General features: G+C 35.0%; 1 protein-coding gene across 9 annotated transcripts in view; it reads left to right on the top strand.

Moving 5' to 3' along the window:
- Positions 1–27,026, top strand: part of BRD1 (bromodomain containing 1) — a 72,595-nt gene extending 45,569 nt beyond the window's left edge. For 8 of the 9 annotated variants that reach the window (XM_072032999.1, XM_072033013.1, XM_038181567.2 and 5 more), the window contains 5 exons: positions 13,420–13,555; positions 15,119–15,246; positions 20,779–20,888; positions 22,321–22,475; positions 23,252–27,026. In XM_072032999.1, coding sequence (XP_071889100.1) covers positions 13,420–13,555; positions 15,119–15,246; positions 20,779–20,888; positions 22,321–22,475; positions 23,252–23,435 — 713 coding nt within the window. In that variant the 3' untranslated portion in view covers positions 23,436–27,026. Of the gene's footprint in view, positions 1–8,695; positions 8,958–13,419; positions 13,556–15,118; positions 15,247–20,778; positions 20,889–22,320; positions 22,476–23,251 lie in introns of those variants that run through there. The other variant, XR_005266790.2, reaches the window with a different exon arrangement.
- Positions 27,027–27,923: the final 897 nt, after the last annotated feature.

Genomic DNA, 27,923 nt, shown 5'->3' with positions numbered 1-27,923 from the left:
CAAATATACGTTGAAACTTTGGTCTCTAGAAAGAAAAACTGGTCAAGAGCTGCACCCAGGCTGCTGGGTGCATGTCATTACTGGTCAGGCACTGCTGTGGAGTTTGTCTGCTGTCACATCTCTTTCTCCTTACCAATGTTGTTTTTTGATTTCATTTCCCCTCTCCGTCATTCTTTAGAGATGCCTTGTTGTTTTGTTCCTCGCCTTATCCTGTCTTCAAAGTAATCCCCCCTTGATGTCACTTGTGTATTTCTACATGAGGTTCAGAAGAAGACTCCAAACTTTACCTAGTTAGTTGAAACCATACTTACTTTGTCTGACATTTCAGTATTGTCATAGACTGCCTGCTATTATTCTCTCTATTATACTGGAGTACAGTTGAGGCTGGTGTGCTCGCTAGTTAGTTGCAAGAAAGATAAATACAGGATCCATTGGTCTACTACTTTCTAAGTATGGTGTCCCATATGTTACTGGTTTTGTATACAAAATAATTATTGAAATACTAGATTTTTTTCAGAAATAACTGATAATTGCACAGTATGATTTATCCTTCAAAGAGGCCCAAAAGCAGTCTTTAATATTCTGGCCTCCCTTTATATTTGAATCCTTGTTTAAGAAATAGGAAGCAATATTCTTCTACTGGGGCATTATCACATACATGCATACATATATGTATGTGATAATATATACATAATACATCTTTCTCCGTGGTTGCTATTTGTAAACTGAAAACTACGTACTGGGGGAGGTGTGTTTAATTTTTTTCTATTTGTACTAGATAAATCATCTTGTTGCTTTATATAGCATTAAATAATTTCAGCAAGAAGAAAGGTTTTACTCTGGCAATTTTGGTTACGCTGGAGATCGCTGTATGATTCTTGAAGTTCTGGTGCGTCAAAAGTTAACTGCTGCAAGTTCAGTGACCCTCCTAAAGTATCTATCACATACTTACAGTGCTCTTTGTTATAAATCTTAGTCCTTCTCATCAAGTCAGGTTAATGTCAGAAAGTTAAATGGTGCAGTTATTACATCTGAGGAAAATAAAGCTGATCAATATATATATGAGAGATTTTTATGAAGCATTTAAAAGTTTGCTTTTATCAATATCAAACAAATGAAATCCTGGGAAAAATAACTGTTTTTAGATGCCTTTTGATTGGTTATTATAAGATGATAAATTAGGCTCGATTAAATTTTTGAAGATGCTTTTGGTTTTATCAGTCGCTTTTCATAAATGTAGGATAGTAATTTACACTTGCAGTGTTTGTGCTTTATATTTTAAGCAGAAGCTATGTATTTAAAATTTGCCATTCTAAAGCAAACACTTTAACTCACCACAGATTTAGAATTGCAAACAATGACTATTACAGTGCAGTTTTCTGTTACTTCTTGGCTAGGCAGCAGTAGTAGTTTGGTGTAACTCTAGTTACTCAGTATTCTTCACACTTCCAGCTGCACAGATTTCCTTAGGGCACTGAAACAGATGTACGCATGCATTTAAAACAGGGATCACTGAATTTGAGAAACACTGCAAAAAGCACAGATTTGGGGGAAGAGGGGAGATTATTGTTTTGTAATAACTACTTTGCGTGTAGTTTTCATTATACAACAAACATAATTATACCTTTATAAATCTATTAATAAGTGTTGGCCTGACTTTTGTTTCTGCCTGGCTACTACAAAATATTTTTTGGCACTTAATTGTTTTTAAGTAACCAGTACATGGATTCCACTTGTATGTGATATGTTTCAGATTGTAGGGATGAACGCTTTTAATCAATTTTATTTGGTATGATAAGGACAGAGATTGTATGTGGGGTAAAATAGAACACATGTTGTTTCTTGGATTTTTCAAAATGATTTTTGTTAAATCTTCGCCTCTGGAGCACAAATAAACCCTGAATTTTAACCAAGCTGACATGTGCAGAATTCAATCACCATTCTCTAAATGAAAGAGATGGAAGTAAGAAACACTCATCTGAGAACATAATTTATGTTCTCTATCTAAAGCAAATTCTAAGCTAGAGTTAGCTGAGTTAAAAAAAAAAAATGAATTTTGAAAACAGAATTATTAAAGTCTGGTTATCATAGATAAGAATGGCAGTGTCTGTTGCATATTCATGAGTAGTAAAATGCAGTAATTTGACTAAACCTGTGGACATATCCAGACTCTTTATATGTTGAATTACATCTACTCTTTTTCTTTTTCTTTAGATTCATACTGATTGCTTCCTGTAAAATATGACATGAAATTTAGAAATTTAAGCACTTAGTGATGTCCAAAAACGTCAGCTGCCTTTCTTCAGGAATTTCAAAGCATGAAATGTTTTAAGGTGTAAACGCAAACAAAGCATTGGAGATTGCGAAGGTTTGAAAGGAATTGTCCCCTGGCTTGTTAAATTTCTCAATGTACAGATACGGGGACTTCAGGAGCTCAACTGCTAAATTGTCAGGATAGAACCAGACTGCACAGTAACACATAAGTACCAAGGAGGCTGAGGAAGCTAAGTTTGACTAGAATATTGCCAACAGTTCTGTGGTGAAGGGGGAAATGTTAGTCTAGTTTTGTTTGCTTTTGATAAATTGCCTTTTTATTTTTTAAAATGTGGTGGTAGGCCACTGTAAAACTGACAAATCGCCTAGAGCAGGGGGCAGACTATGGAGAGAAGAGGGGGGCAAAGGAAGAGTACTCGTGTTGTATTTGGCCCACTAATGCTTCAGACAATAATTCTGGCAGCCCTACTAAATTTTTTGTTAGTTGGATTTATTGAAAATTTTTGAGAAATAGGGTAGGATTTTGTAATACATGTGGAATAAAATAAGAGCATAAGTAAGGAGGACAGGAATGTAAACTATTTTAAACCAGTCAACAGTTGCATCAACATTTAAGCATAAATGCTCCTTTTGGTTGATTGCATCTAAAGTATGATACTAACTTACTCACCATTAAAAAAGATTTTGCTTACTGCTTCTTTAGAGCAGCATAGTCAAGAGCAGTGGGGCTTGATGAACAGCTGGATAAATGTTCTGTTTCTGTGGAGTCTGTGCATGCATAAGCTAAAGTATACAATTTTAGAAACTTTTCTTGGGTCTTAAACCTGTAAATCTCTTTAAAGCACTATCTTTTGAATGACAAAAAAGACAATTATTAGCATCTAACTTAAGAGTTGCTGTGTTTTCTAAGATCAATATAACTGAATCTTCTGTTATAATAATAATAAAAAAATATTTCTAGATGCCCTTCTGTTTTTCTTGATGCTGTAGGAATTGTGGAGGCTTTTGCTATATTTTGTCATTTCATATTTTTTGGACTGCTTAGCTCATTCTTGGCCCAGGTTTGACTTTCTAAAAAATAAAATGTCATAGTACCCTCTGTGCTTCATCTGTGGCATTTAACACTAACTCATTTTTCTTTGTGATACAGATGGTGGGATGAGAACTGGGGTTTATTGAAGGTAATTAAAAAAAAAAAAAAGTTTGGAGATCCATATTATGCTTATGAATTAAGAACACGCTTCCCTGGGTGGTGGGGCTCTGTAGTAACCTACCTTAAAATTCACGCTTTGGTGTTACAGAATCCCTTGTATCAGGAATGTACAGTACCAGAGTTTATCAAATCACCAGTATACAGATCACCATTATTTTTGACCTCTTTAGAACATAATTTGCCTACAGGTCTGACTTAAGAGATGGATGATCATAAAAATGAATATGACTCCAGTGGTAACTTCAGGCAATGAATATAGAAGTAAAAAATACAGGTGTCTTGTTGTAATACGAGTGGAGAGAGGGTGAGACAGTCCCCACAAGATGAAACACACTCTTAGAGGGTGGTTTGTTAGTTTTTTCCCCAGGTGAGAAAAGATTATATGGTTACAAGCATAAAGAGATCTTCTGCATAAAGAAGAGTTGCAGAACATGGTGGTGTGTACGCTCTCACTGTGTCATACACGCTGAGTCTGTCCATACTGAGATGTAATTCTTATGTCTGGATCACTCCTTATATCAGTTAGTTACACGTTACTTTTCATTCTTCTCCTGTACAATGGTTCTTATTCACCTGAAGTACAAAATGTGACATAGTAAATTGTAAACCCATAAGTGATAAATTGTTAATCCTTCATTTATTGTATTTTTCTAGCTCTTTCTGCTCTGATAGAGCAAAATTCAGGAATGTCAGAGTTTTGTCAGCCTTCAATCATTCCCTTGATTGCACAGTCTTTCTGTGCCTGTAATCTGTCAGATTGTAAAGATCCCCCATAATGATTTGGAAGAGGGAGGGGATCCTGCCATTGTAGAGTGCTGGACTTGCATTCTCTGCAAAAATAGAGGTTCAAAATGTTTTTACAAAGTCAGAAGGAAGATAAACAATGAAAGTTTCTGCTGAGGCAATACTGTAAACAAAATTGAAAACTGGAAGTAAAAGGAAATTCATGTCCTGAAGGCTCCTTTCCATGAAGGAAAATTGGTTTAGAAAATCATCTGCAGCAGTTACACAATACACTGTCAAAGAAGAACCTCCTCTGATTTATCGAAAATGCCTGGGAAGTGTTTCACTTCGCCCTTTCAAGTCAGACCTCAGGCAAGATTTCCTTTTTGACTGGAAATGCCAGATAAGGAGTAGGGATCCATTCAGCCAAGTAGGATTGAAGTAGTTACAGCAGAGATGACACTTGAATTGTGGTGCTGTGTATTATTGTATGTGTATGCTTATGCATGCTTGTTAGATAGAAATGCCTAGACAATCTTTTCCACAGATACAGTGATTGGGAACTGGCACTTTGATGCTCTGTGCTATAGGAAAATACAGTGTTGGTCTTTTAAAACTAAAATTTCTTATTTTTCCTGTAATGCTCATAATCTTCCACATAATCATAGTGTTGACAAAATGCCATTGGTATCTTCAAAGTAGCAGCAATTATCTCCAGTAGATTTAGGAAAAGACAATTAAGTTAATCCTGTAAATCTGGGGATATATGCAGAAGATCCTTAACTATGTACTCTTCTTGGTTTATTAGTTCACTGTCTTCCTACATGAAACTACTCTTCAGTTTATTCTTTGAAGTTCTTGTAGCTAGATCACAAGATCACAATAGGAGCTGTTGTAATGGATTCCACTAATACTTCAGGGAAAAAATAGTAAAAACAGTGATACGTCAAACATGACACTATATCACAAAGACTTGCTTGTTTTGTGTTTTTTGTTTTTTTCTAGTAATTGCTCAAGATTATAAAACATCTACAGTCTTTTTCAGCGTTAGGTTGACCTATGTGTCAGTCACCATAAGGAGATGGGAATTATAACCTAACCATTTTGTCTTGCAGAACTTGATCAATGTGGCAGTATTAAGTAGCTGTGTAACATTACACATTTTTATATAACTGCTTTTCAGCTGTTCGTTTGACAAGGACGCCCCCTAAGATGGTAAAACTCATAAGTTTGTTGCAGCAGGCAGGCAACATTATGCACTTTAAATATGAATGCTGATTGAAGACTCATTGAACACCAGACGTTGACAGAAAAATCCAATAAACTGAGAAATTGAGGTAGACTACTTGAACAATAACCTTCTGCAAAGAGAATACAATCAGTTGTGGGGGTTTGACTTTCTGTGCACCCAGCCGCTCACTCACTCCCACTCCTTAAAAGAATAGGAGGAGAAAATAACATGAGGAAAAACAAATTTAAAAAACAAACAAACAAACAAAAAAAACAACTTGTTGGTTGAGATAAATGAAGTTTAATAAGAGGAAAGCAAAGGCCATATGCAGAAGCAGAATAATAATAATAATAATAATAGTAAATTATTCTCTACTTCCTATCAGCAGGCTTCAGGGGAAGCAGGGCCTCGGTACACATAGCAGTTGCTTCAAAAGACAAACTCATTCATAATAAACGTTCCCACCTCCTCCTTCGTTCTCCTAGCTTTTATTGCTGTGTGTGGCATCATATGGTACGGAGTATCCCTTTAGGGGGGATAGTTGGGGTCAGATTGTCCCAGCAGTGTTCCCTCCCCACCTCTTCCCCACCCCAAGCCTGCTGGCCTTGAAAGCCAGCCTTGATGCTGTGCCAGCACTGCTCAGCAATAGCCAAAACATTGGTGCATTTTAAACACTCTTGTGCACAAAGCACAACACTATACAGGCTACTGCTGGGAAGCATAAGTATATCCTGGACATTTTTACTACACATAAAATACGATTTCAATTCCAGTAATATATAATGTATATGCAGTCTTGTAATTGCAAGAATACAGAACAAGAGAGCAAGAAAAGTGTTGGTGGTGACCAATGTACTTCTTGCAAAAAAATCAGTATAAGTGCTTATCAGAGAAACAAGAAGATACTGGGAAGAAACAGAATATTGTTCTTGAATCTTGTTCTTTGCTTTTTCATCGATTTTTCTGGGTATTATTTGTAAGGCTTTGCAAATAGAAATGGTATCAAGTGGCACATATGCTTGAGAATCCTAGATAGTCCTGGAGATAGGTAGATAGGTATTTTGTTGTTTCTTTTTTTTTTCCTTTTTTTTTTTTTTTAGGGTATTTTTAATTGATAACTCTCTTCTGTGTTTCCCATTGAAGTAACCAGTGTCCTTCAGCGCTAGTTCCTTCAGCATCCATAGAGGAAACTAGTTTCTGCTCACTGTACTGGAATGAGGCAGAAATTAAGAACCAATTTCTCTAAACAGGAAATGCGTGGTAAATGGCATGCTTTCTTTTTTCTTTTTTTCTTAATAGAGTAGGATTGTTGGACATGCTTATGCTCTGTTTCTTTTCCTTTTGATACCATTCCTAGCAATTGTGTTCCCACAGTTAAAGGGAAATATTTACTTTAAAAGAAGGAAGGAAAAAAATGTGTTGGTAAACGCTGTGTATAAAATCCTTAAGATAATAACGTAAGAAAAATAACTTATTAGGAAATGACATAGTCTGCCTCTGTAGGTACTTCTGGGCAGTTTGTAGTAAGATCAACTGACAGGCAGTGTTCGTGCTCTTTTCGTGATACAAGTTGAGAACAAAGTTTTTAACAATGCCCCTTCAGTTCTCCTTTTTTTGTGATTTATCTCAAAATTTGTTAGATGTAAACATAGAAAACTGAAGTCTTTGAAGAAGTCTTCAAAAGTAGTCTTGGCCAAGATAATTAGAAGTAAATGTTCCTAAATATTAATGATTTTCTATGGTCATTGTATTTCTTGTATCCTGAATGACATATGATAGATCTATGTGTCATTCAGGCTCTCGAGCCTTGTATTTTGCAACCATCTGTGAGTGTTTTACACATCATAAATTGTATCAACTAGAGCTGACTAAATAATCTAAATTTTTGGTGAATTTTAAATTCTTTAGGCTTGTACTTATGCTTTTTGTGGCTTTTAGTAATACTACTACTGCTGTCATCAGTCTTTTCTATACCACCAGAACAGCTGATGCTCTCTAGAAGTTTTAAAACAATTTTTATGATTTGTTTCTGCTTATATTCCCTGTTTTTCTTTTTTTTTCTTCTTTTCTGGAATGTTTTCAAACTCTCCCGTTAGTGTTCCCTCTCAGTTGTGTATTTTAAATTGTCTTGAACAATCATCCTACAGTACAATGATCCCATTGTTTCGGTGAGAAGAGCAACAGATAATCCTTGTCTTTTGAAAGTTGCAGTTATTAAATATTGATCACTTTTCCTTCCTATTGTGCAGTTCGTGTTCAGCTGTTTTAGCAGACAGAGAGACTTCTTACTCTCAGTTTTCAAAGCAAATTAGTAGATACAGGATGAATTCTTAAGCATTCTTTTGAAACATATCAAAATGACTCTTCTGTGAGCCCCTAAGCGGTATTCATTACATGTTACCTGAACCAACAGAAGTGGAATTTTCTGTTTAGGGTCTTGAAAGCTGTTGTTATTCGGTATGTAGGTGCCATTTCAAGGGCTCACACTGAGCTTTCTTTGCTTTCTTAGAACAATTGTCAAACCAAATTTTAAGCAACTTCATGTTTAAAAACTTAATTTCCAGGGGGACTCCTAACCCCCAAATTTGACAACTTCATGTTAAGAATAACTGGCTCCTATTTTGTCTGTGTACTGTTAGGACTGAGTTAAGGAATGTAAACTCTGACATGCTCAAATATTCGTCTGTATATTCAGAAAAGAATAATTGTTTCTATTACTCTCACTACGCTGCAGAGTTTCCTGTTGGAAAAAGGCATTTATAGATCTACGGTAAAATTCAGTTTTTAAAAACTTTGTGGATGCCTTCCTCTTGCTATAATACGCACATTTATGTGTTTAAGAATACAATAGCTTCTGATTATTTATTAACTTAAAGTGTTCCTCTATCCTCTCTGTGCATACTTATATACATAAATCCTCTTAAGATAGGGTCATCCTCTTTCTACTTCTTATTGGAGGGATTTTTCGATGCATTTCAAAACCATGTTCTTGATGTGTATCATGCACTTGGAGATTTTATTCTGTGCTTTTAGTGACTTACATATATTTTCTCTTTCAACAAAGAGGACTGAATCAAAGTAAAACCTTTAATCTAGTTTTCCCCTTTTTAAACTTAAGCTGAGAATCAGTATTAGAATACGTGGAGCACTTGTACCATTTTCACTGTCTCTGACACTGACGTAGGGATGGCTTATTTATTTAAAAGCTCTGTTTCCTTTCAGAGAGACTTAATGGCTTTTTCACTGTCTTCCAGGTTCTCATATTAACTAATATCATGCTGGGTATTTATCTCTTTGGATCCTAATTATTTTCTGTTATCCTCAACATGGAATGGAATCCAATTAAATGATCATTTTGGAGCGCAGAAAGACAATTACATTTGAAGTAATTATTTTGGATCATGTTGGAGACACCAGCCATCCTTAAAACAAACAAACAAAAAAAAGAACACTGTTGGAGGAAGTCTTTGACATATATGAAACTATGCTCTTCATTCAATATATTGCCCCATTTCCGTAAGTTATAAAGTTGTACATGTTGTAGTATATGTGACTCAAATTGGTCGCAGATTTTTACTAGTCCCAGTGTTTTATTCCCCAAACGTGCTTTGTGAGAGCAGGTTAGTTCAGAACACTCCATCTTCCCTGCCCAAACACCCAGTCTGATCTTCTTTGGAGAACTAAAGCATACAAAAGAGTGCTCTATTTTGTGCATTTATATAATTTTAATAAAATACATTTTTTTCTTTATATATATATATATATATATATATATATACACACGCACATAAAGATATATATATATATATATTTACTGAAGGCTAACGTTACTCGTGCTGGGTAAGTGCACAAGTCAGGACTTGATTAGTCCTTGCTTAGTAAAAATCAACCAAAATAGTGTTATATAAGTGCTGGTGACTGTGTAAGGCATTTTTTGAATGTTCCCACTTTGTTGGAGTGGTTGAAATTATTTAACTGTTATTTTCATTTCTCAGCTCTTCAGCTGTGGTTTTAATATAGCACGTCATCTTATGTTTTGATATGCTTGTCTTTGCAGCAGGCTATGCATAATACATTTTTAATTGCTTTAGAATAATTTTATACAAGTTCTGCTTCTTTATTTTTGTTTCAGCAGAACTGCAAAATCAGATTGCAGTCTAAAATGCACAGCTCTGTGTTATGTGGTAGCATTTTGTATGTTCATGGAGTATGCTGCTCCTTGGACTATCCCGGGTTTTGTTCCTCTTTCATTTTTCCAAACGTATGCTGCCTCTCTGCAGTTATCTTTTCCTCCTTCTGTTTATGTGTTATCGACAAGAAGATCCTAACTTGCTTGACATAGACAGTCAGCCCAAGTTTTGACTGCACTTTAAGGACAAACTGCTTCTGTTAAGAAGCTGAAACTTTCCATGATAAACATAATTTTCAGGGAGGAGAGAAACCTTTGAACAACTATTAAGCTGATCTTCTTTGACTTCTTATTTTCTTTTTAAACTGCAGTTAAGATTGACAGTAAACTTCATTATTTGTGATTTTTTTTCCTTTTCTAGAAAAAAAAAAAAGTTCTGCCTTTGAGTGCTTTTTTGAAGAAACTTAAAAATAGAGGAGAAACGAAAAAGAAATCATCCAGTAATTAAAGGTCTTAGTTTGATTTTGGGGATTTTTATTTGTTTGTTTTCACGAAAATCTCAAGTTTTAGTGAAGGGTGTGTGTGTAAGTAGTTTAGTACCTGACCTAATGAAGTTCTAGTTTGTGTTAGCTCATTTAATCTAACCTAGTTGTGAGCTCTTGGAAAATTTGAGTGGCTCATGCCAGTTTGTTGCAAACTTACCCAGGCTACTAACATGGAAAAGCAGGATGAGTTACGTCTCTAACAGATTTTCTTTATTTGACCTTCTTAGTAATATCTTTTGAGCCAAAAAAAATTAAATTCCTCAAAAGAATTGGGAATCTTCTCTAATCTCACTTCTTCCAGTAGACGGAGGAGATTGGGTATTTCTTGGTTCTTGAGAGAAGGAGTTTTATAATGATCTCAAAAACACATTTCCAGTTATATCATTTAAATGTAGTATATTTGTTCGTGTTTTTTTGGGCATTAGTGATACCATAAAGCACATAAATTTAATTGCCTGCTTTTCCTGTCAAGTTGAGGTCACTTGGGAACCACTGCATTTGTGTGACCACATATGGGTGTTTCGCTTAAACTAAGTGTTTGAGGTTCCTTTCTTAAAATACTGCATATTCCTTACAATTTCTGCATATTACTTACAGTTTCTGACAAATAGACTGTATAAACTGAGCCTCCTGGACTATGTAAGCTGATATCATTAAGGGCTTGATACTCAGGAAAATTGCTCCTGCTGATAGTCTCATTTTCTTCATTTTTCATTCCACAAGCGAGGGATAAATATGTTGGGGGGAGGACAGGTGGAATTACTGTAGTCTTCAAAACCTGCATTAGTGAAGTAAATGAGTCGTTAAACTTCTGATATAGTCTGTTTAAACTGGAGTGCCAGTGCAGAGAGCCATCCGCATTGTTATAGTTGTATGTTCCTGTTGCTTCACTTGTTTCTCAATATCAGCAGTCATGCAGTTACTTGGTTGCTTTTCCCAGTGTGTGGCTGAAAAGTAGTTCAACACGTGGTCTCGCATTTCTTCGTACTGACAGGGATCAAGATGAGACAAAACCATTGGAAGGGACTGAGAGCACTAAACCATCCCTTTCAGTGGCAGCCCAATCATAAACTTACTGAAGCGATCAAAATGGGAGGCCAGTCCCTGATCTTTTTTCTCCTAGATATACGTACACACACAGCACAGGAGTACACAGACACATAGCCAAGTTGTATTTGGGTTGAACATACCATGCATGTTTAATCTCATAAGAAGATGTATTTCCTTTCACTTTCTCAGTCCATTGGAAACGTGAACCCTGCTCTGGTTCTGGTAGCAGTATTTACTCGATCTGTCTGTAGAATTAAAATGAAATCTGTGACGTAACTTGTTTCTGTGGTTGGTGTATATTAACTAGGTGCCTGCTTGTAGCAGGGTGAAAACAAAACAGTCTTTACAATCCACTTGAAAAATAGGCCTCACATATCTAAGAACAGAAAAGTTACTTGTAGAGACTTAAGAGAGACTTAAGATCACCTTTCTATCTTTGTAGAAAAGTTGTTTAGTTTTTCATCTTATGTGCTATATAAAGTGTACCATGATAGTTTTACAGGGGAATTTAGGCTTTCTCATAAAGCCTACTCTGTTTCAACAGGTCACTCAATGTAGTCTAGGACAGAGCTTCTACTTAATCCCCAGCTATTTATAGTGATTTGCTTCAAATGAAAACAAAATTAATATTCTTAAATATTAATAAATAAAAAAAAATACCTAAGCACTCTTAAATCTAGTGTAAAGTAAATGCTAATGAAAGGGAATGCTCATATTCAGTAATCTCTTAGATTACTGAATAAATTCTTCTTTCTCTTAAAAAACATTAAAACTTAATTGAAAGGGAACGTCTTCTGGAGGGGATCATTGAATGGAAACACTTTGAAATATGCCTGGATCATACAAAGTGACTTGCTAAGCTAAAGTTCATAGTTCTCATCCTTCTTTCTATAGAGGGATGCAACAGACAAACTGAAACAAATAGAACTTAAAAAGGGGAATTCTGTCATAATTTGCTTTTATTTCAGTGCCCTATGTAGAGATGTGAAGATATGTAAGCTGAAATAACTGTGTCTGAATGAACAAAGAATATGATGATTTTTAAGACTGATAATATGATGGCTATGATGGATAGTTCTTTCTTGCATTATGAGAAGCATGTAGGTTATGCACACAGAATTAAAATTTGTAATTTGTTGTAAGGAAATAAATGTGCTCAGAATTGAGTTCAGGTTAAAATTTTGTTCTCCTTGTGGTAGTGTATTGGAAGCTAGTTCCATTGTTTTAAACCAGTTCACTTTTGATGATATCCTGGAGTCTGTGTTAGATACTTTATTTAAAAAAAAAAATAATTCAGAAAACAGAAAAAAGTTCTAACTGTTTTTTCCCTTTGGGAAATTTCTTTAGAATGTTAGCTTAAACCACTTCGTTGGTCTGTTTTAATCAAATTTATGATGGGTAAATTTACATTTACGATGGGTTTCACAAACTCACTCCATGAATTTTCCAGCAAGTTCTGCTTATAAGAACTATGTTTTTAGAGAATTAGCAGACCAGACCAGGATTGATGACAGCCCACCAAATTAGTAGCTTGTAATGTAAAAGCTTTCTGTTTCATGTTCATTACAGTTGTGAAGTAAAAATACTCAGATGTATCTGAACTTGAATAAGGAGAAAGATTGTAAAAAAATAAAAAATAAATTAAAAAAAAACATATGCATATTATTGATTTTTTGATCCCAGAAAATTGACATGATGTTAATTTGAAATTACTAAAATGAAAGGACTTCTTTCAGGAAGAGCTAGCTAACTTCATAAGAAAATCCCTCCCACTTTTTACTTTCAGTAATTGAAAAAGATTTTTCAGTAGTTCTGGATTGATGTTTGTAACCCTGTTTTCAAATGAATTTTCTGTTGACTTGGTAAATCTGTCTCTGGTTTGTAACATTTTTTTCCTTGGTTTTTCTACCCAGCTTCTGCAGCTTGACTGTCTTAATGTACTACATGTTGGAAGCATTACGTACAGAGACTAACTTGATATTCTGTTTGGCATTTCCCATATTGAAATCTTCACCTTTTTTTATGTTACCTAAATTTCCATCCTAACTTTAAAAACTGGACTACAGGATCCTACTATTTATAATACTGTGTTTTGAAAATGAAATATTTTGTTCATGTTCTTTCTTTTTCATCCTATCAAAATACTTAAGAGGTACACAACAATAATTATACAATGCGTGTGTATATAAAATTGTTAATAAAATGGTGTGTTTTGTTCCAGTTTGATGCAGTTTATTTCTGTGTTGTGCTGTAGGTCTCTCAAATGGTTTTGGAGATGGAAGTAAAGAGAGAGCATTAGATGATACTCCGGGGAGAAAAGTTGAACCTCGTCGTCGCTGTGCATCAGAATCTAGTATTTCATCTAGTAACAGTCTTTTGTGTAACACCAGGTAAAACTGAATATCAAATACAAATTTGAGGTTGAATATGTCAGTTTTCTGTGCTGCTTGTGACCCACATAGCAGGATTGAATACGTTTTAGAAAAAAAGAGTGCATTTCATTTTTCTCAGTGGTGTGTTAAACATGAGACACCTAATAGGATTGCTAGTATTCCTTTGTTGTATTCAGGTTATTGCAACTCCAGGCACACTTCATACTTGACTGCACTTGTCTTGCTCTCCTGCTCTGTATAAATACATATAGATGGATAGATATATATGCATGTTATGCGTGTAGAACTTAGTTTTAATTGCCTTCACAGTCCTGAACACTAAAAATGTGTGTGTTTAATCAGTGGGGGCGGGGACAGGGAGCAAACTCCAAAGCTGAGTCTTCTCTGTAGGGAAGGTGAATTCAGCAGCCGTGAAACTGTGGGTTGTCAGTGTGTGATTCAGACCACCGGGTATTTTCTGCAGTGGTGACGGTACCTACCCATATACCAACTGGTGACTGTCTCTCTGTGAAGCCCATTGTTAAAGATAGGATAGGACTGTCGGAACGGTCACCTCTGTCACTACTGATATCTACTTCTCCATCACCAATGGTGCACCGTCTTCCAAAAGCCTTCATGTAACTATCTCCAGTCCTGGGCTATGAGAGTTGAGGAAGTAACATGTCAGTAAAGTTGAATGGGTTTGTTTGGATCCATGGAATGACAGTTGCTGATATGTGTTGTCTTGGCCTAGAAATACGGGTGGCAGTGGTACACGACTTTCATGTTCATGTGATGAGAGATGCGAAGAAGTTTGAAAATTAGTAATAGAAGAACAGAGCTTGTTACAGTAGGATAGAGCATACAGGAGTATAGGATGAATCTGTGGGGTTTGTGTGGGGGAGGGAGTTTTTTTATTGTTTTTTAAAGAAGACACTAGTTCATTTGTTCATGATTGGTATTAAATTACCTAAGGAAGTGGTGTTAATGCATTCATGTCAAAAAGGCTTTCAGGAGCAAAGAGAATTTAATATTGGGTCTCTTGTGAATGTGATATATTGAGGATACGACTTAGAATAACTACTGTTCACATTCTTTGATCTCTTGAAGAGAACTCAGGTGTACACTAAGACTCTTGAGAACAACTTTCTCACTTTGTGTATAGACATTAGTATCACAAGTGAAAGATTCAAATTTGTAATGAAAAGTTAAAGAGAAAATAATTGCATTTTCTATTTAGTGGGACTATTGGAGCAGAGGGAACGTGTTTCTATGTGTCCAGTATTCATTTTTTAACACTGGAGACAATGCAGCAGCTCGTGCTGAATGTGTATAACCTGCACTAAAGTTGAAGTGCAATTGCATACTGCTTGTCTTTTGCTAATAACAAACCAATTAAGTGCATGAAATTTTGTAGCTTTTGTGGTGGTTAACTTTTTTTTGTTATATGGAATCCATTCAGAGTTTGTCGCTCTGATTTTTATGATTTTTTATGATTCCAAATTCTTGTTCAGAGTCTTCATTTGTAGGGAACAATGTTAATTTATCAAGGGATGGTCTTTAATATCCATACTTCTGCAGTTTCAGCCTACCAAAGTGTGGTAAAGGTAAACCAGCGCTTATACGAAGACACACATTGGAAGATCGAAGTGAATTGATATCATGCATTGAAAATGGAAACTATGCCAAAGCAGCAAGAATTGCAGCTGGTAACTGCTATTTATAAATAAATGTTTTCTTAATAATACTATGCAACTATATTTCGTCCATTAGTTCAACAAATTCTAACGTTCTTATTTTCTCAACTGAAAGAGTTCTGAAAGTTGTGTTGATAGCATGGTAGAAAATGCTAGATTATGCTTACAACTTTTTACAAATTTAAAGAAAAAAGAATAATATCTAATGTTGTTTTGATCAATAAGTGGCATTTAAAGTGAATTAGCTTACTCTAGTAGTACAAGCAGAACTTGGACTTCAGTACTGTTTGTGGTTCTGTTAGCATTTTTCTTTGGGCTTTTTGTTTTAGCATTTACTCCTTGTATACTCTACTGCAAAAATGTGTTGACAGGTGGGTAAGACATAGTCTACTTTGTTTCAGGAAAAAAAATGGAATAAAGCAAGAATTTCTAAGAATTCAGTATAATAGGTTAACATATTTCAGGGAATTAATTATGTTTTGGTGATACACCTTTCTTTTATTTTAATATTTTTAAATTGTATTGCACAATTTAAGTAGGTCATCTACTTAATCTGTAGATCTGTTTGTAAAATACAGTGTTCCCATGCTGCAGTTAGGGGTCAAGCTTGCCATGTCTAGCAGGCTTGTTGTTAGTCCCTGACCTTACAGCTCCTCTCGCTTATCTAGAATTCTTTCATGTCTTTCCAGTACTTTTTATCTGACCCTGCTTGTCTTACTCTGTTCTTTCCTCCTTGTAAGATTGGTTTTGTTTTCTTTCTTGCAGCTTATCTGTTTTCAGCTATTGCTTCATTACTCTAAGGTTTAGGATCTTTATTTGTATGGTAACCTACTATACAAGAAAGCCTTTTCCATTTACTTTCCTTATCCTGTCCTGGCTAGTCTTACTTTTAACACTTTCCACTTAGAATTCCTGTACTTGCTTTTTCAAACTCTCCTTGATCCATCTTAATTCTGTGTCTGTTCTTAGATATATTCTAAGTCTGCCTCAAAGGAGAAGTGGTATTATTTTATGTACTGTTATATGTTCTATATAATTTTAATTCTTTCAGCTACATTCTTACTGGCAGATAAAGAAGAAACAGGCAGGACTGAAGTGAAATATGTTGCTTATGTTGTGTGCATAACTGGAACTTTGTCATGATTTACTTTCATTAGTAAACTCCTGGATTTTAAAACTAAAACAAAGTTTTGCCCATGCTTAGTAAAATGTCACAAGCAACTCTGCTTAATGGATTACATGTGCTTTAGAAATGGACACAGTGCTTACAGTCATGCTGTCCAAGTAATGCTTTATTTTTATTTACAAGATGCTAACTCAAAACCTCTGGTATGTTATGTTGTAATACTGCAGTTCCAATGGGATGCAGTTCTGCACTGATTGATATAGTCATTGTCATACATGCACACTGATATACATGCACATACACATTGACGTATGTGCACACTGTAGTTCAAACAATTTTACAGTACTGCTGTTGAACTTGCAAAGCAAAGTAGAGCATGCTGTCCACCTAATGTACATAATAAGTTAAGGATATTACGGAAAAATACATTAAAACCTGAAGACTACGTTGAGGTATAAATACATGCAAGAGGATAAATTAAGGTTTCAAAAACAGTTTACAATTCTGTCTAACTTTTGGGGCTTAGATTTGTAGGCTTAGTTAGGTTTTCTTGTCTTTCGAAGAGAATCATCTGTTTGTAATCGGTTGTTGTCCTTGTTATGCAGGAGCACTGGAAGATGAATAGAGACATGCTATGAGTGGTTTTCATAAATAGGTGCTGTATACAGAGGTACACTAAGATTTGTAGGTCTTGACTTCCTTTACAGAGTTGGGAACTTGCTGGGCAAGAGTGGCAGTGCAGTCTTCTGCCTGTCTCCTCCTGAACCTTGCCCAGTCCTTTTGCTCAGCTGTTCCTTATCCAAGATTCTTGTCTTGCTCTCCTGTTCCTAGTCTGTCCCTCTCATTCTTTTTGTCTCAACTTTTAAACTCTTTGTCCCCCCATCTTTGCCAAATCATTTTCTCCACCATTTTGTCAAACTTCTTTCTTTCCTCAGTAAAGCTTAGTGACAGTATCTTTTCCAGCAGTGTCTAGATGCTGTTTTTCCCTTCAGTAATTTTGGGCTGGTAAGCAGGAATGGGAAATGAGGAGGGGGGCAGGTTGTAGGGAAGGTCTCACACCGTTTGACTCAAATAGCTTTCTTCTGTGCACAGTCTTCATTTCAACAGGTATGGCAGAAAGAACACTTTCCAGAAGTTAAACAATAAAAGGAAAGCCTCAGTATAAATTCTTGTGCTAAAGAATGATCCATCTGTGCTGGAGAGATCATAGCTCATTTTTAGGTGTCAGTATTTTTGAAGCTTAAATATGTTCCGTATCTGTGGCTTCATCTGCAGATTTAGATGATGTTAAAATTAAAGTTGCCTCTAAGTAATTTGAGAGCAAAACAGCAACAACCAACAAACAAACAAACAAAAAAAACACTGTGCACTCTTACTACTCTGGTCATGGTTCAGTTATTTAAAAAAAAAAAAAAAAAAGAAAAAGAAAAGGAGACTTTCTTCTTTGAGGCTGAAGTTTCTGATTTAAAACAAAGTTCATTACTGAACTACAAAAAAAACTCTTGGTCCTTGCTGAAAGCTGTGCAGATTTCTTGAAGTTTGGGGTTTTGAAGTTCTTAACTCTGTTTTTGAAGATAAAAGTGTCTTAAAGTTTTGAAGCCTGCAGTGCTGGCACCTAATGGGTGTTTTGCTCAATCTACTCAAAAAGCTAAACTCATCAACTTCATTGTGAGAATGCTCATGAAAACAAACAAACAAACAAAAAAAAACACAACACAGTAGTTGTTTTTAAAACATTGTGAGAAGTAAGAAGTCTGTAAGGGGAGGAGGAAATGTTTAGAAAGACATCCTTGTCTTTACCCTGAACTATGTAGGATCTTTAGTCTGGTGTCTGGTATTTTGTTAGTGTTTGTTTTCAGATAGTGTGAGTACTGTTATTTTAAAATCCTCAGCAGTACATTGTCATGACTGCTAACTTAAATGCATTGTCTCTCGTAGCTTGAGGAAATAAAGAGTTGTTATGGCATAAAACAAAACTACTAACCATCTGTGCTTGTAATAGTAAACTAAACCCTTAACACCATATGGAATAAATTCTTACTAGGAAAATATTCTGCGACTCTTCCCTACTGTTTATACAGCCGAGAAGTCTCTGAGGGAGTCTTGCTGTGTTCCTCTAGTGAGATTATGTATGACCTTCTACTCTGCATTAAAATATCATTTTTTTCATTTTTGTATCACCTCTACAGCTGAGAATAATGTAGGTTTCTTTTCTTTCTTCTATTAGCTGCCTCCTCAAAAAAGAGGACTGGTACTGTTTTTATGTACCAGGTACAGTTTTGTACACGTTTTCAAAATGGTTTTTGTATAAAAGACACGTTAATCTAAAAATTCATGACTGTGTCTAGCCACCTTGGGGATACTTAGCATACTGGTATTAAAGCTGAGAAATAAAGAAGTTGTCTAAATTATTTTTTTCAAGGTGTTAGAAATTGTTTTGATCAATTGTCTTTCTTGAGATGATATCAAAACGGTTCATCTGGATTTGACATGTATTTCCATAATGTCCAATGCTTAATGAATTCAGCTATAGTATTAGAAGTATAAGAATGCCTGATTCTATTATTTCTGACTGTATTGTATTTTTTTTCATCTGAAGAATATTATTATGGCTTTCAATGAGAAAGTGAGGAAAATCCTAATAAGACTTCTAAAAATATTCAGAAAGGAACAAATAAATAAACCCATAAATTGTTTAGTAACAGGTCTTCCAAGGTTATGTAGTTCAGTTTCAACAACAACAACAAAGAAAATAGAAGTAAGACTGCATTATTTCCACGGTGTTATATAATGGAACCACTGATTAAAGTTCTCATCTGTAAAGTCTGTTGGAATTGGTGGCAAACATCCCAGTTTTCTTTGGGACACTTGTTTAAAGTCTTAAACGCTGAAAAAAAAAATGCATTTGGTGCTATTTCTCTTCTGATATACACAGCTGAAACAGAACCTGCAGCATTTTTTTTAGCTTCAAAAGCATCTAGCATCTTGGTTAAGCTGTTGTGGCAGATTACTATGAATTACTGCATTTTGAGAACTCATGCTACAGGGTTGTGAATCTCTAGCCTTAAACTTCTCAATCCAGTATTTTTTTGGAATGTTGATACCGTCATTGATTGAAAATAAGCTATAGTTGAATGAAAAGCCTTTGGTTGGAAATTGATGCAGAATATGTTGTGGAGAATGACTGACCTCTTTGTTTAGTGATCACCTCAAGTGTTTTTTTCCTCACTTTCAAGGTTTGAAGCCATTTTCTTGATGTTCAAATGGAATATGTATCTGCATGTCAGATTTCATTATAAGCACTGCCTATTTTAAAAAGAAGCAAATTAGGAAGAATTTAACATACTTTCTTTTGGCAATTAGAAAGCTGCTTCTACCAAGTATTGTCTTGCTCCTAAAAAAGTTGTGCAACTGCAGCTTCTGAATTATAGTTTGGTGTTAGGTTTCCCCATACAAGTTTTTCCTCACTTTTACAGTTCATGACCTTTCATTCTCATCTTCATACATTCTCTGCCCCAAGTTCAATCTTGAGTGGGCAACTCATGGTCTTCTGCCCAGTCTCTTGACAGGAGTCAGTTGTGGGTCTAGTTGACTAAATGGCTTAAACCTGTCTCGTGCTTCAGTCCAGTGGTGATTGAAGCAACAGATACGAAAACTGAGGATTCTGGTAGAAGCAGGCAGTAACATAAACTTAGCTTTCTGTTGTGCTGCCTCCTGAGAAGGAGAAACCACTATTGCAGCTGCTTCCTTGAATCCTGTTGGTCTTTTTTACTTTGCTTCAGGGAAGGGCTAGACAGAGGGACAAGAGCTCTGATTTAAATTGAAAGAAAATGAGCATCAATGACAAAAAAGCAAGTTAGAACTTAAACACGTTTCTATTGTTATGTTTATCAGATAAGTGCTGTAAGTGACATGGGGCTGATCTTGTTATATGTTATATCCAACATCTTAGGAAGATCATGCAACTTGCATCTTTAATGCCATCACAACTTATATCTTTCATACCATCACCTATTTGATAGGTTTGTCATAATTTCAAAACAAACACGTTTTTGGAGTACCATAGCTTTGTTTTCTTTCATGTTTTTTTTCTTTTCTTTTTTTTTTTTCCCCAAAGTAAAAGGGAATATAAGATTCTGATGGCACTTGGTTTCTAAGAATTGTTCTATGATAGGCAGTTTCTTGAAGCTTCTAAAAACTCATTGTTAATCTGCAAACTTGGATTAAGCTACTAGTAACATTTCAAGAGCTATTGTGAACATCACCTGTTTTTTTATTGAAATTTGCACATAGGTAATACTGGTATACATTTGATTTCTAATGATTATGAAAATACTGTTGAGAAAACAACTGCTGATTTGTCTGAGGTTTTATTCTGTAAAATACTAACCTTATATTTAATTATTATTTGTTCTTAGAAGTTGGGCATAGCAGTATGTGGATTTCAACTGATGCTGCAACATCTGTTCTTGAGCCTCTGAAAGTAGTATGGGCCAAATGCAGTGGATATCCTTCTTACCCAGCTCTGGTGAGTACACAGCTTTCCATCAGTATGCTAGTTTCTGATTTGAAAATCTTGATGCATGAACTCAGCGTGAAGAGGAAGTTACGAATTATCTTGAGTAGAAGTGGATTACTTTTCCCTCTTTACAGCTTTAACATGAATCCTTTTTGTAAAATTACTGCAATATCAGATGTTGAGCCTATTACCCTAACTGTCTCACTAGTCTTTGTCACTGCAATATTGTTTAGAGGATCAACTGAATAAGCATTTGACAGACATTTTGCTAGTGTTGGAACTTAGGAGATACTTTCTGCTGCAAAACAAATTTAAAATATTCAAATTCAGCAGCTCATTAAAGAAAAAAAATCAATGGATAAAACCGTTTATTTTTTTTTTTAGTTGTGAATGATATGCTGGAAACTTAAAGCTGTTGTGTCCATGTTATTTTAAGAGAAATAAACACAGTTCTGCTTAAATCAAGAGTTTGTAGAGAAAATGTTGCTTATAAAGTGCTTGAATGGCTTCAGGCAGGCCTTTGGGGTAATAAAAAGAGTTCATGACTTGATTTATATAATAAACTGGATAATCATGTGACTGGTTTAAGGTATGCCTACTGGGGAGCTCAGGAACATAACAAAATCAGGTTAAAACTAGTGGAGGTGAGATTCAGAGCACTTGAGTTTGTGCCCAAGCACTTCAGTGGGTGACCCAAGCACACTTCGGTCAGATGCTTAAAATTTGATTGTCTGTTGAATGGTGCAGTTTGGTGTTAGATTTAAGCCGATCATGACTAGGAGGTGCCAAAAGTCTCCTTTTCTGTCCACTGTTTTATGTAAACACTAGTGTTTCTCTGTTGATGAGCTGATTGAGGAATTAAACCTCAATCAAGAGGAATTAAACCTCAATCTTCTCAAGTCAAGAGAAGAAAGTTATTGTGATTTCCATGAACTCTCCACAGTTACTAGCTATCTGTTGGCTTAGTTCGCATAACCAGTTTATTTTGAATTAAGATGGGTATCAGTGGGGAAACTGGCAAAATAACAGAAGTTTGTAGGGCAAGAGATGGATGGAACAGCCATGGAGTAATATAACTGTTCCTCAGTGGCAACTGGGCAATTATTAATACTGTGAAGTATCTACAAAGGAGTTTTATTTGTGACTGTCACTTTACAATTTATTGAAAAATTAGTAGTGTTTTCTGATAATTAAATATTATATGCAAGATATTTGAAAGTTACTTTGTTATTTTTTTCTTCCTGTTCTTTTTTTTTTCCCTTTTGATTCTATTAAGAGCTCATTTTTCCTTCAGATTTTAAAGGTATGACTCTGTTTTTGCAGAAACAAATATCCATACCTTAACATAGGCTACATAGGCTGGATTTATTTATTTATTTTTTTCTTTTATGTGTAAGATGTAAAATTTAAATTAGGAACTCTCCTTTCTTCTCTTTTATAGATTATTGACCCCAAGATGCCTCGTGTTGCTGGCCATCACAATGGTGTTACTATACCAGTGCCACCCCTGGATGTACTCAAAATTGGAGAACAAATGCAGACCAAATCAGATGAGAAGCTATTCTTAGTACTGTTTTTTGACAACAAAAGAAGTTGGTATGTTCTCAAAATACTTTTCTCAATACAGAGACTTAAAACTTTAAGTCTGTAGCTTAAGACTAAGAGAAAACATTAGAAAAAATAAGACATTCCTACTTATATATATTTTTTCATACAGATGTATCACCTATAACGTTAAAATATTGGAGTCTGTTCTTGCACCAACGTGTATCATACTGGAAGATACTTATTTATGGTCAGTTTAGAAGGCAATAATATAAACTTACTTGTTTTGATCTACAAGCTGGTTTTAATATGGACAGATCTTTTTTTTTTTTTTTAAAGGTTAGTCTTCAGTATTTGTCTGTATCAGCTTTCATCATTGTTTTCCAAATGACGATGCATCTTCCAAACTGTTCAAGTGTCTTTTCTTTAAATTTTTAATCTTCTTAGTTAAATGTTGTATTAATATGCACTTGAAGTACTTAACTCTTTCTAATTTGTCTGTGGAAACCTTCCCTTTTTCTGTTTCTTTCATTATCAGCAATATGCTGTGTGGAGCCTGAGAGGAGAATTCACATAATATTCACACAAACATTGTCTTCCCCTTCCACTAGATCTTTTTTTTTTTTTTTCCAGATAAGGAAGTTTTTCAGCTACTTCTCTTTCTTCCTTTTATCGAGTTACATCTCGAGTTACATTCCGCTGTTCTTTTTAAAAATGGCAAATCTGACCCACTAAATGGGAAACACAGTGTAGCAGCCCTTACAGTTCTGGACGAAGTTTGTGATGTTATTCTATACTTAACATAGTTATTTTACCTCTTCTTACAGGCAGTGGCTTCCCAAATCCAAAATGGTTCCCCTTGGGATAGATGAGACTATAGACAAGTTAAAAATGATGGAAGGCCGCAACTCAAGCATTCGAAAAGCAGTAAGGATTGCTTTTGATCGTGCTATGAATCACCTGAGTAGAGTACATGGAGAACCAGTCAGTGACTTCAGTGATATTGACTAACAGATTCTACCAAGGCATGAAAAATACCACAGACTTGAACTCTTCTAATGAACCTCTTTGTCTAAAAGAATGTATTGAAGATACAACCCCTTAATTGTTGATTCAGTGGCTGAGTTCTGCAAACTTGAAATTGTTGAGCAATTCTTCTAAATCACCATTGCCATATTGATTAATGGTTTTATCGTGTTGTAGTTTGGAGGATTTTCCACTAAACCTGTTAAAATGTCTTGTTCATAGTGTTCATAATTGTACATAAATGTATATTCAACACTTAACTTATTCTGATTTTAGAAGTAGTTCTTTAATTCCTTTTATAATTTTGCTGGGGAGGGAGTTGGTTTTCGTTTCCATGCTGTTTATTTTCCTTCTTTCTTTCTAAGTTTAAGTTACCTAAGCACCACCTTCCAGCTTAAGGTGTTTAGTGAATTGTAAAGCCTAATATCAAAATGGCATCAAATATATGTTTGCCTGAATCATATACAATATGGTGCTGCTTGTATCATTTCTTCCTTGGTCTGTAGCTTCTGAAAAAGACTTCTGAATGTTTGTGTAAATCATTGCTCTTTGCACAAAGTACCACATATTTAAGATTGATGTAAATTTACAATTACAAATATGTATTTTAAGAAAGGAAGTTGCATTATTTTGGAGGGTACTTTGTGAGAAAGACATCGAGAAAAAAAATTATACTATGTACATCACTTGCAAATCACCAAAAACACTCCATTGTTGCCCAAAATAACTTAAGATTGTTTTTGTTTTAAACAAATCTGGCTTAAAGCCTGCAAGCACATTATTTCTTTCAAAACCATATCCCATTTATCTCCCATTGATTTTATTTTGTTGATATATGTGCCTCCCTGTGTTTTATTTATTGTAGAAAATGTATTAATTTGCTTTATAATGAAAAATAAAATCGACAAATATATTGATATGCATTTTTATACAGGCACATGAGAAGACAACTTGCTTTGGGAGAAAAATGTATTGGAAATTGTATAAAAATAACTTGATGGTTTGTGTGTAATTTGATTTTTTTTGTAACTTGTAATCTTTTGTTTCCAATGAGGGGATTTATGTAACTTTTAATTTAGAACACTTTGGTAGCAATAGAAACTTTGGATACATTTTTGTATGGTACATGTGATGTATATAGAATTAGTACTTTATTTTTATTTTTAAGAAGTAAAGCATTATGTTTGGGCAGGGGGAAGAAGGAGGGTGGGTTTCCAGAATTGCATTTTTATATTAAAAAAAAAAAATAAAGTCAAGATATTGATTGTTGTAGCTACTTTATTCCTACCTTCACTGAGAATACTGAATTTGTAACAATGAAAATGGCAAGGTATGTTTGCAATGTGATTTATAATGACTCCATTATTTATAAATGCACTGTGTTTGAACTCTTTTGCAGTGATATCTTAAATACTGTACCAAGTTATATAGTATGAAACACCAAATAATGCATATGAATGCACGAAGTATTTATGCCCAGCTTTTTTATAAAGGATTAGCAAATACAGCAAAACCAATACTTTTTAAATCTTTTTTTAAAACTTCATGAATAGCATACTTCATTGTTAAACCTGCTTGAATCTTTATTTTAAAGGGACAATTACTTTTTAAATAGTTTTTAATGTTTTTATTCTCTATTGTTTGTAATACCCCCTTAGAAGCTTGAAATAAAATTTCTTTCTCAACTGTTAATTTTGTCCTGAATTTAGCCCCTGAAATTTTGCTGTAGTGCCCATTCTCTTACTCCATGACTGAGTTGTTAGAGGAGCTAGTTAAAGAATCCAATTGTTTTCATGCTATAGCATACAGTGTCATCCTTACTGAGCCCTCTGCCTGGTAGGTATTCTAGTTATGTTATACTAGCTGAGAGCAACCACCTATAATGGACTCTCCTAATTACAGAGTACTTGGATAAATTTCACAAATGAGCAAGCAAACCATTTTCTCAGTCTTGACCATAAACCTTGCTTTGCAGGAAGTAGTGATGGCAGGTATCTTGCAAGGAGCATCGCAGGTGTGCTGCTCCGATATAAACAATAGCCACATCAGGTAGAAAACTAAAATGAAAATTTGGTTGTTGGCTTTCATTAGTACTTTTGTGTAATGACTTTGAAAATCTGCTATTTCACCATTCTTACCTTTGAAGAGAATGGAGCTTGCACTTTGTTGAGACGCTATAACCACTTTTGATCTTAGGTTTGCTTATTAAGAGAGTCTTCAGCAAGTAGCCTGTATCAGATCATATTTCAGACAGCAAATATACTTAGAATCAGTGTGTATGAAATGGGATAATGATTGGCAGGCATAGAAAAATGTGGTTTTTTGGATTTTTCAGATCCCTGAAAAACTGTAATTGCAGTTTGGAATAGGATGATAATTTTGTAAATCTGATATATGTGAAGTATGAAGTACCAGTTCAAAAACAAAAATACACAGTTGAAAATGATTCTTCAGAAGGCTTCCCAAGTTCTCAACTGCTTCCAATGGTAGGAACATTAGAGGGAGGAAAAGAGCTCCTTTTTGCAAATAAAAGTGGAGCTTTAATTCTGTTGTTCTGTAACAAATTGTTTAAGCAAATCTTAAGTGGAAGCTTTAGTGTGAATTTGGCTCAGGCCTTCAAGATTCATTTTCTTGGTTTTATCTTCAGAGGCAGCTTCATCAGTTCTTGGAGAAAGTAACGATGTTTTTCTTGATCTTGAGAGAATTCTGGGCTGGAAAACAGTAATGATTCGAAGAGGCCCTTTAAGCATCCTATACAAACTGGATATTCTTTTGATGAAATGCATGGAAGGCTGTGTTACTTTCTCTTTTGTGCATGTGATGGAAACTGTCCCAGGACATTGTCTGCGAGGAGGTTGCAGCAATGGCTACAGCTTTTCCTATGCTCCTATGCCCAAGTCAGGTATTTTCCAGTGGCTCTTCAGGTTGGTTTCAAATATAAAATATTTTCTCAGACTTGCTGCTCTTCACTGATGTGTTTGTAAGGAAATGAATACCTGTTTAGAATTTCCCAATTCTAGGGTTTAACTTGATACAGTAGCCAAATGAATACATAGGTATCTGAGAATGTGCTTCTCTACAACTTAGTGTCATGTAAGAGCATGGTCTACTAATAACTGTACAATAATTGTGGAATGCAAATTAGTATTCTGGTGGAGGAAAAAGAAGGGAACAACACTATCTAAATATATCCTATTATTTTCTTGAGGAGTGTTACAACAGTAAATACAGCGTGCAGATTTGCATCTTCACTTGTCAATTCTGGTGTGATCATCCCCAGCTAATAAAGTGCAAGAATCCCAGATCAGAAGCTGAAACAAAGTTAATCTGTCTCTTTTGTATTAAAATGTGAGAAATCATGTTTTAAATATTTAGGGAAAAAATGGGGGGTAATGACTTTAAAAAATATATATGTATTTGTTACCAAACAGTGATTTTTGCAATGTTTGCTGATTGTGATTTTGTATTTTTACACTAGAGGGAGCAATACACACAGACCATCAACATTCACCAAAATAAATATTTAATATTTTCTTTTTAAAATGCTGCTATTAAAACTTCTTGCTGTAAAACAGTCTTTCCTGCTTCTAGTTTTTGTAGTCCATTAAAAGCGGATTTCTCTGATGGTCCTGCTGCAAGTGAACCTTTCCCAGAATGTGTGTTTTCCCCCGAAGAGCTGGTAGGTAGGGCAGCTACACTGGATTTTCTGGCTCTCTTGGTTTGTATCTATATGCTAGTGACAGGCAAGTTACCTTTTCACAGTGATTTATTTAGCTGTTTATTTCTGTTCAGAGATGTACTGCTATGCGTTCGTTCTGGAGGATTATAGACAGAAAATCATCCAGAGCTTCTTGCTGCTAGTAACATAGTGCAAGTTGAGTAAAAGGGAGTTGCTGACAAAAATACTCAAATTTGGAGGTGAAGGTGAGAGATGAGACAATCACTTTACCCAGCAGGCTGGTAGAGAAAATTTGTCTCAAGGATATTTACAGGGAATTTAATAAAAGCTCTCCCGGGTGATTGTGTTGGTAAAGGTCATTATCTGTATTTAAAAACAAACAAACAAACTTTTTTTCCTGCAAGTCTATAACACATAGAAGTGTAAATAAATGCAGGAAGCGTTTGCTGTCCACATTCTACTTAACACTTCCTTTTTCTTGTGTACATTTCCATAAAACAACATTCAGTTCCAACATACCTACTTTATCAGTTCTTCCATCAAAAAATCTATTTCCTTTAAGACTTCTCTGATATGGTAGAAAAAGAGCAAATTCAAGCTAATGAAAATTTTTAAAGTTGCAAGTGCTCTTTTAGAATAGCATGAAATTGGTAAAAGCAATATATACATGTATTTTAAACTTTTTGGAAATCAGCATTTGGTGGGAGAGGTCTGTAAACTTATTTTTATCTACCTAATTCGTTCATCTTTCTTTCATTGCTTGTGCAACAGAAACTGCTATAAAGTCTGCTGGT

Source organism: Anas platyrhynchos, chromosome 1 (genome assembly GCF_047663525.1).
Source record: "Anas platyrhynchos isolate ZD024472 breed Pekin duck chromosome 1, IASCAAS_PekinDuck_T2T, whole genome shotgun sequence".
In the NCBI taxonomy this organism is placed as follows: domain Eukaryota; kingdom Metazoa; phylum Chordata; class Aves; order Anseriformes; family Anatidae; genus Anas; species Anas platyrhynchos.
The sequence above is the reverse complement of the archived record's forward strand: the minus strand, read 5'-3'. Positions and strand labels throughout refer to the sequence as shown.